The sequence below is a fragment of the Nycticebus coucang genome, chromosome 3, assembly GCF_027406575.1.
Source record: "Nycticebus coucang isolate mNycCou1 chromosome 3, mNycCou1.pri, whole genome shotgun sequence".
Lineage (NCBI taxonomy): Eukaryota > Metazoa > Chordata > Mammalia > Primates > Lorisidae > Nycticebus > Nycticebus coucang.
In genome coordinates, this window is record NC_069782.1 from 98,392,947 (window position 1) to 98,402,500 (window position 9,554).

At 45.3% G+C, this 9,554-nt stretch overlaps 1 protein-coding gene across 3 annotated transcripts in view; it reads right to left on the bottom strand.

Annotated features, from left to right (window-relative positions):
* The window catches only part of HKDC1 (hexokinase domain containing 1), a 59,492-nt gene extending 51,172 nt beyond the window's left edge, over positions 1-8,320 (bottom strand). Inside the window, exons 1-2 of one of the 3 annotated variants that reach the window (XM_053586600.1) lie at positions 8,069-8,320; positions 2,851-3,013 (exon numbers count right to left, since the gene is read on the bottom strand). In XM_053586600.1, coding sequence (XP_053442575.1) covers positions 2,851-3,013; positions 8,069-8,131 — 226 coding nt within the window. In that variant the 5' untranslated portion in view covers positions 8,132-8,320. The remainder of the gene's footprint in view (positions 1-2,850; positions 3,014-8,068) is intronic. The other 2 variants (XM_053586601.1, XM_053586602.1) reach the window with 2 other exon arrangements.
* Between the last annotated feature and the right edge of the window lie 1,234 nt (positions 8,321-9,554).

Genomic DNA, 9,554 nt, shown 5'->3' on the forward strand with positions numbered 1-9,554 from the left:
CGCCCGCCACAACACCTGGCTATTTTTTTGTTGCAGTTTGGCCGGGGCTGGGTTTGAACCCGCCACCCTCGGCATATGGGGCCGGCGCCCTACTCACTGAGCCACAGGCGCCGCCAGAGACTCCACTGTTAACACCACACTTGTACAGACCTTGATCCTACGTGAGAACCGTCAAGCACATCACCCTGCAGAAGGCTGGGAAGTAACCAAGGCTCCAACAGGTCACTCCCTGCCATGTAGGTGCAGGTAAAGGGAAGAGAAACTACAGAGAGCAGGCAAACCCAGATGATTTCGCTGGAAACTGCAGACATTTCTAAAACGAAGGTCACAGGGATCAGGAGAGATTTATTTGTTTGGTTTTATTAGTAATCATGAAATCACACTACCAGCTCACAAGAGCTACGAAGGACTTTGGACATTTGAGAGATTATTATTATTATTTTTATTTTTTTGAGACAGAATCTTACTCTGTGCCCTGGGGTTGAGTGCCATAGCTTCATAGCTCACAGCAATATCAAACTCTTGGGCTCAAGGGATTCTCTTGCCTCAGCCTCCCAAGTACTGGGACTTCAGGCGCCTGCCACAACGCCCGGCTATTTTTAGAGATAAGGTTTCGTTTTTGCTCAGGCTGATCTTGAACTCCTGAGCTCAGAAGATCTACCCATCTTGGCCTTCCAAAGTGCTGGGATTACAGGCATGAGCCATCATGCCCAGCCTCAACGTTTGAGAGATTTTTAACCCCTCTATCCACATGACCTCATTGGATCCTAACAACCATGCCATGGCTCTGGGATTTACCAAGGGCACCTGGCTTATGAGGAACTCTGGGCCTGACAAGGGACCTTGCCACAACAGAATCACCGGTGAAATGTATTATGTGATGGGAGGTTCTGAGGAGGCAGTGAAGAAAGGAGATTGGTGTCTCCAAGCCTGAAACCTCATTTTTACTTCCAAACCTTCTAAACTAGCCAGGGCCAAGAAGACACCTCCTGCCCCACAGCCTCCAGACTGTCAAATGCCACTTTCCCGTGCTTCTGGGAACACACCTTGTCCATATCTAGAGGAGGGGCCTGAGCTCAGGAAGTCAGGAGGACTTAGCCCTGAGTTCCCGATCCTCCACACACCCTCATGACTCAGGTGCTTCCTCCAAATGGCCCCAGATGACTTTCCAAGAACCACAGTCTATTCAGCACTGTCATTTCAAATAGGGCTGTCTCTCTAAAGCTACGCTCCCCCAGGGTGGTACACTGGCCACTCTATGCACCCATGTACCAGCGAGAGAACAGGCCTTTCTCATCAGTATCCCAGGGGCCTCTTGATCAGCAGAGTCAACCTCCTTTGTCACAGGCATTGCTCCAGAGGGGTCCAGCTAATCCAATCAAAGCTACCCCACCCTCACTGAGAGCTCCCCAAGCTTTAGTCCCTGCTCCTTCAAGGGCCCTAAGTCTCTTCCCGGCGCTTGGTTCACACACTGGGACCCTGACCCTGACATTGGGAAGCCCATTGGTCCTTGGTGCTCTATCTGACTGGGGATAACGGCTATATCCCAGAGTTCTTAGGGGAGTCAGTGACACAGTGAGTCCCCTGCACACCATGATTACAGGAGGTGCTCAGTAAATATCCGTTCCTTTCGTTCTTATAGCTCTGCCCAGGGGCTAAGAATGGAAGAGCTGGCTGGGGCCTCATAGATACCTTCTAGAGAGCTCTGGGTTACAGTGAGCAAGATAATACCACCCCCAACCCAAAGATATACATCTCCTAATCCCCAGATCCTGTGAGCATGTCAGGATATATGGCAAAGGGGAATTAAGGTTGCAGACAGAGTCAAAATCGCCCACCAGCTGACCTTGAGGTTGGGAGATTATCCTGGATTAGCCCAGTGTGCCTAATGTAATCACAGGGTCTTTACGTGTGGAAGAGGGTGAAAGAGTCTTGAGGATGCTGCACTGCTGGCGTCGTACACAGAAAGACACATGAACCAAGGAATGTAGGTGGCTTCTAGAAGCTGGAAAGGTCAAGAAAACATTCTCCCCTGAAGCCTCCAGGAGTGCAGCCCTGACAACGCCTTGATTTTAGCCCAGTGAGACCCATCTGAAACTTCAGAACTATAAGAGAATAAATTTGTGTCACTTTAAGCTGCTAAATTTGTGGTACTATGCTCAGTAGCAATAGGAAACTAACACATAGGGCAGCTCTCATTTTACAGATGGAGAAAGTAAGGCTAGACGCTTGCCTAAGGTCACTGCGGAGGGACAGAGCTGGCATCAAATACAGGTTTCTTGAATTATTATTTAATATTATTTCAACTCCTTCATGCTTCCTTCCATTACTTACTATCTATGGCCTAGAATCTAGACATCTAGGAGTGAATTCATTCAATAAATATTCTGAGGCCTAGTATATGCCTAGCAATGTGCTGGTTGCTCAGGATGCTGTGGTGAGTAAGACCCTGGCCTCATGGAGCTGTTGACCCAGTGGGGACTCTCACACACAGGGAGACAAGTGCTCTAACGAGCCCGTAGCCCAGGTAGGGAGGCTTCCCAAGTGGAAGCAGTGATCTTGAGGAATTGACGCTAAGAGGTAACAGCTGCCTGGGCTCCCCAGGGGAAGAACGATGGGACTCTCTGGTGGGAGAGAGAGCAGAATGTGTGAGGTCAAGATAGGCAGAGAGAGGACAAGGTGCCTTGTTCTATGAACTGGTGGTGTTGGGAGAGACTGGAGCATGGGTGGGAGAGAGGGCTCACAAGATGAGCCAAGGCACAGGACTGAACTTAGGCACGTAGGGCACCTGTCAGAGAGAGGAACTGGAGAGGGAGCGCTCAGTGTCCCAGGCAGCCAGGCCCCACTCACCCGAGCCATCGGGGATGGCCCTGACAAAGGTGGGCAGCATCTTCACTGAGGCTGTGGGGTTGGTGTCCTTGGCCAGGCCCCTCTCCATCTCGACCTGGAACCGTGCCATGATGTCCAAAAGGGTCTCATCAGAGAGCCGCATGTGATACAGGAACCTGTCCACCTGGAACAAACACCAGTGACCGGGGCTGGCGGCCCCCAATCCAGGCTACAAACTCACACTCCCCTCACGAAGCTCGTTCCTCGCTCTGGGGACAGCTTCGTGACGTGGACTCCCAAAGGTTCCTTCCTCGACCCCCTTACCAGGCTGAGGACAAGGCAGAGCAAAGGAAGAACCAAATGGAACAAAAGACTAAAAAGGTATGGGGCTATTCCTCTGAAGGCCAACTCTGAGGTGGAAGTGACCCCCCCCCAAAAAAAGAAGTGACTCCCCGGTATTCTGATGAGATAGTGGAGGGACAGAAGCTAAGGATTCAGGATTCCAACTCCCAGTTCAGAGGCCTCACCATTGTCCCATTGCCTCTCAGTGTCCCGTGGCACTGGAGAAGACTAGCTATAGCTGAAATCTTAGCTTCCTAAACATGGAAGCTTTCTTCTGTGTGATGATTACAACAGATATATCCAAACATGTTTCCCTTTGTTTACTGGATGCTAGGAAGCTCAGAGCTAAATTCAGTTTCCAGCAGCAAGCTCCAAAATCTAGTCTTTAAAATTTCCATTTTGGTTTAATTGAGTTGGTTCTAATTAAGATAAAATTTAAACTTATTTTTTTTTGAGACAGAATTTCACTGTGTTGCCCTCAGTAGAGTGCAGTGCTGTCATAGCTCACGGCAACCTCAAACTCTTGAGTTCAAGCGATCCTCTTGCCTCAGCCTCCTGAATAGCTGGGACTACAGGTGCCTGCCACAACTCTCAGCTATTTTTATTAGTCTTGCTCTTGCTCAGGCTGGTCTTGAACTCCTGAGTTCAATCAATCCTCCCACCTCGGCCTCCCAGAGTGCTAGGATTACAGGCGTGAGCCATTGCACCTGGCTGAAATTTAAATTTTAAAGTCAGCTCGAATTGCTATTAAAATCAAGGGTATATCTTTCGAGTAACAACCAGGAAATTGGGGTAGAGGACCACTATGCCAATGGATGGAAGTTATAAAAATCACTGTGGCTGTGCTCAGTCTATTTGAAGGTAATGTGTCACATTAGGAGTGGCCAAAAAGCTTCCTTCCCCAAATGATGCTAATCAGTTGGTGGTGGCAGTCTGGATTCCCAGGGCTGGCTGGGATGGATGATGGGTGAGACCTGGAAGAGAGACAGCAGCATGTGTACCCCATGTTTACCAGCCCTGTTTTATATTCTGAGCTCCCTCCACACCCATCCAGGTTGCAGGAAGGCTTGATCCCAGGCACACTCCTGGGAGGGGCACATCTATACAAAGTGCTTTCACGCATCTCACTTCTTCAATTTCTACCACATCCCTTTGAGGCAGCCACCAAAGGCCAAAGCTTTTGTCTCCAATTGAGAGATGAGAAATACAAAGCTTAAAGCCATTAAATGTCATTAATAGAGCTTTGGATTCAGTCTCCAGACTCCTTGCCCCAACAGCCTTCTTTTGGTTCACAGCTCCATGGCAGATCCACAAACTCAACAGACTAATTATACCAAAAGCACAGGGCTCACATCATACTTATCCTAGGAAAGCCACTAGCCAGACATCAGAGGACAAAAGGACCAGCTCGGTCTGGGACTAATATGGACACCCAAGACACTGAAGTGCCCCATGGGACTTGGCAAGGGCCAGAGAAAGGCCAGAAAAGCATCAGAGAGCCATTATTAAAAAAATAGACAATTGGGCTTTCAGCATTTTTGAGAAGACAGGATTTAACCAGGTCATGCTTCATTAAGGGCTTCCTGCTCACCCTGAGTCCGTTTGTGACTAATTGGTTGGCACAGCCACACACAGATGGAGAAAATTTGACACAAGGGACGTGACCCAAGTAATTCGAGCTGGGAAAGTGTGGGATGCCCTACGTGGGAACGGGACTTAATCCTTTCTTACCCCAAAGCCTCTCAAACAGTGCCCCTAAACTTACTGATGGTTTTTGTTCAGCCTGAAGTAATGGTTTTCCCCTTCTATTTGTCTTAAGTTATGGTTCTGAGGCCCTGTTGGGGTCATTTGTGAGCTGCTAGAAGTTCAGCTACTCTGGGCAGCTGCTCCTCTTCCAGTAAGTTACAGTCATGACAGAAAGCATGTCAACTCTGCAACAAACTCTTCTTTATTATTTCTATCTTCTACAGCACCTGGCACAGTAGCTAGAAGGGAATAGTGAAACATATTTTGGGATTTAAAAAAAAAGCTACATTTTCAATCCAAGTAAGCGATGTGGGGCATGTGAACCAGGGACACACAGTCACTGAGAGAGGGTTCTTGTGTTGCGGAAACCCAAGTCCACTTTTGGACAGACACACAAACCATAATAGTGGGTATCTTCTAAGCAAGAAAGCCAACAAGCAGGATGTTTAACTCAGGAAGAGCGAATCAAAACTCTTAACTCAGAGCCATTGAATTACAGAATGTGGGAGCTGGAGGGAGCCTTGGAGATCATTTAGTCCAAAGGTCTCATATTATGAATTGGGTCATAAAAATTTCTACTCTTGGACCTAGTGATTTCACTTCCGGGAATCTGTTCCCAGGAAATAATTCTAAATTCAGAGAACAATACAACTGAATTGAAAGGTCAGGGGCACCAAGGTCACCATACATAGGAAAATGAACAAACTCCTATTATATTTTATAGTTTAATATTTTTATACTTATATATCAACATAAGAGGACTATTTTGCAAATATTTTGTGAAATGTGATGAATATTTTGTAAATATAGGTACATTTAGCTTTAATTTCCCAGTTTCACTGTGTATGTATGTATGTATGTATGTTTGTACGGCGACCTTTGGGACACCCTATAAATATCTACCAGTGTTTATCATGATGATATTAATTATTAAAAAATGTTTTTGAAAGTATTCAAATGTCCAACAAGAGGGTAACGATTAAATAAATTATAGCATATCCCCTTTACTGAATATTAGGAAGATAATGAAATTATAATTATGAAAATAAAGGAGGAATGTACGTAAGTAGTTACAATATAACAATAAATGAAGTAAGATACTAAACCGTAAGTACATTATAACTGTAAAAACATATGCTATTAAGACAAAAATACTATAAAGGCTTCCACACAGTAAATATGAAAGTGTTTGTGATTAAAGGTAAATTAAAAGTGGGATTAAGGGTAACATTTCCACTTTTTGACGTACTAAACTGTATGTAAAAAATACACATTGAAAACCTAACCCATTCTTTTTTTATGAATGAACAATCTGAAGGTCAATGACCGAACCAGCCCAGTGTTATCAATAGGTCAAATAATGTCAATATATTAAATTGGAAAAGTAGCTGACAGAGCGGCTTCTCCTTTCTTCTTTTCTTTTTATTTTTGTTTTAATGTTGATAGGGGGAGATTTAAAAAAAAAAATTCCAGGGTCTGAATAACAGCCATTGTAGGCAAACATGGCCCAGGATGTTGACAACCCCAGAGGCAGGAAACTATGAAGGGGGCTGACTCCCTGACCACAGAGAGAGAGTGAGAGTGTTATTGAGAGAGAGAGAGAGAGAGAGAGATGTGCCTTTTGACCAGGTGTGTTTTCACCACATGGAGGGAATCAGAATCATGACTCAGCCCAGAACCATAAACCAGCCTCCCACACCACCCCTGTCCTGCTAAGTCACTTGCTTAAGGTAGCTACAAAGTGATCCCAACTTTGTTGTCCCCCTGGGGCAGAGGGGAGTCAACTCTAGGCATTGACAAAGGCTGACCCTACTTCCAGAAAGCCCTGGAACTACATTTCCAGGTCAAAGGGTCCTCACAAGCCTGCCCTGGACTGGTGGACAAACATGTCCCATCTGCTCCTAGGGTACGACAAAGTTTAACCACCACAAAGGGGCCCAAGGAAGTGAAATGGATTTAAAAGAGCAAAGGTTCACAGTTCCAAAGACTCTCCTGTGGGGGTGCAGGTTGCATCTTTACTAAGCAGGTAATAGCAGGAAATGGATTCTTAAGCAATGCTATACAGCACTCTTTCACCTCAAGTAGCCAGTAGAGGTCTCTGTGAATCTAATCAAGTGAAAATTAAGACAGGTTCAATCTGACTGAATTTATACTACTTGAAAATTTGCTGTAACCTCTAACCCAATTCATTAATGAATCGAATTTAGCTGGAGTTTATCCCACCAAGCACATGAAGGCTGTAAAGGGCCACACTTCCTCCCTCTCATTTTGAAAAGCAGGAAGGCATCTGGCACAATGGGGAAAAATGTTGGAGGAGACATCAGCCAAATTGGGCGACCTGGGTTTAATTCTTGTTCCACTTTAAATACCAGGTGACTTGCTAAGTCTGCCTGCTGAGAAATTTCTGCTATCTGTAAATTGAGAGATGGCTGCTTGCCCAGAGCCTTACAGTGAGCACGCTGGACTCATTTCTGCTGCCTGGAGAGAATCTGATTACCCCCAGTTGACCCTGGGTAACCTTTAGCCAGCCCACCTTAGAACACATTTTATAGACAAGTTCCTTGAGCAAAGTGACAAAATTATGCACACCATTAATAGCATAGTGTTGGCAAACAGCAAGTGCTAATAATGAACATTCCAACCATTGTACATTACAACTCACATAGCTCTTGGTGCCCCATTCATAAGCTTTCAAACACATGAATAATCAGATTTGCTTGAAAGTTCTTAAAACTTTTTTAAAAATGACTTTCCTCTCCTTCCATCAAACACAATCCTCTTTAGGCTTTCTGACACTCTCCTCATCCTTTTCCTCCTCAGATACCTGCCAAGAAGTTCTGAGTAAAATGTAAGGGTCAGGACAGGAATGTGACATGCGGTGTGGAAGAGTTTCTTTTTTTTTTTTTTGGCCAGGGCCGGGTTTAAACCTGCCACCTCCGGTATATGGGGCTGGCACCCTACTCCCTGAACCACAGGCACCACCCAAGGGAGAGTTTCTTTCTCTTCACATTCTGTGAGTTTTTACTAGTCATGTGCTCCCAGTATCTTTTCTAACAAGCCCTCTTAAATCCTTTCAGAGGTAGACAGGGATTCAGTCAGATCTGCCAGTGAAGAAAGAAGGAGGAATCTCTCAGCTTTGCCAAGCCCTTACCTTCTTGATCTGATCCTCCTTCAGCTTGGTGAAGTAAAATGCCACCAAGTGCACTGCGAACATTTTCCCCCAGTTAGGTCTCTCCTGAGACGGGCAGAGATTTCTGTGCAGTGTTCCTCCCACACCTCCAAAGGACGGCGCACTTCCAGCTCAGGCTAGGAGGCCTGCCGGGGAGCTAGGTGTTCTCACAAAAGAAATACTTCCAGCCCGCTTGGTTCAATGATTAAACTTCGCCCCCTCTCTCTCTGGTCCCTCCCTCCAGCACACACTTGGTCTAATGGGAGGCTCTGGATGGTAGCTGAGGGTTGGAAGAGAGAGAGGCAGGGAATTGATGGGTTGCTTGACTATTTGAGAATGGGTGCCACAAAATCTCATTGCTAAGCAACACTCTCACACCAGTGCCCCACCACGCCTACTCAGCTGAGGAAAAGCTTCTGAGAAGTTGGGCAGTGAACAAAGCCAACTTTCAACAAGTTGAGCTGCTCTGCAAATTTCTAGTCCCAGGTTTTTCTCTCGTCTTTTCCTCCTCAACCTAATGACATAACTTTGTGACTCCCTGCTTCTCTAAAGCACTGTTTCAATTAAGGGTAAACATTGCTCTGGTCAGGGATATTTCAAGAATGTTGTGCATGCCCCTCTGATAAATTTGACTGGCTTAACAAAAAAAAAATGTGGAGGCAAGTTCTTCCATATGTGACAGCCTTGATCTCTTACCTAACAGCTTATAGTTAATGGAAAACAACCCAGAAAGGTTAATCTATTCCCAATGTTAAGCCAGACAACCTTTATTTCACAGGTAGTGACTCAGAAAAAAAATATGTATGAAAAAGAATGAAGTCACCAGTACTCATTGGGAATTTGCTGCTGGAGAGAAAAATTGCAGTTACAGAGGAGAAATGTCTCTTGCCACTGAGGTATTTGGTTCACTCACTTACCTCACTCATTATTCTTGATATGAGGACCCCCAAAATGGCCAATCTATGGGTACAATAACCTTGCTCTATTCCCACAGTCACTGGCTGGCCAATGAAATCCACAATGATAACAGCAGCAGCTAATATGGATGGAGCACTTACCATTCCCATTTTATAGATGAGAAAACTGAGGTCCAGAAAGGTTAAGTGACTTACTCAAAATCACAAACTTTATAAATTGGGTGGCAATGAATCAATCCTAGGAGTTTGATTCCAGGGCCCAGCTCCTAACCATTCAATAATATTGGCTTTCAAACTGTTCTTTCTTCACATATTCAACTGACAACTATTAGTAGCGGCAGCTCTATTGGTTTGTCAAGAATATGAACTATACACCAACTACATTCTTGAAACTAAATACAGAGCTATCACTTCCCAGTAGGGGTGAAAAGGCCAGTGAAAAAATTTCTGATCATAATGACCCAAATACTAATCCAGTGCTCCCTAAAATTGCAACTGACCAGATGTAACAAAGTTCCGCAGGGCACCCCAATGTTTCTCAGTTCCACATG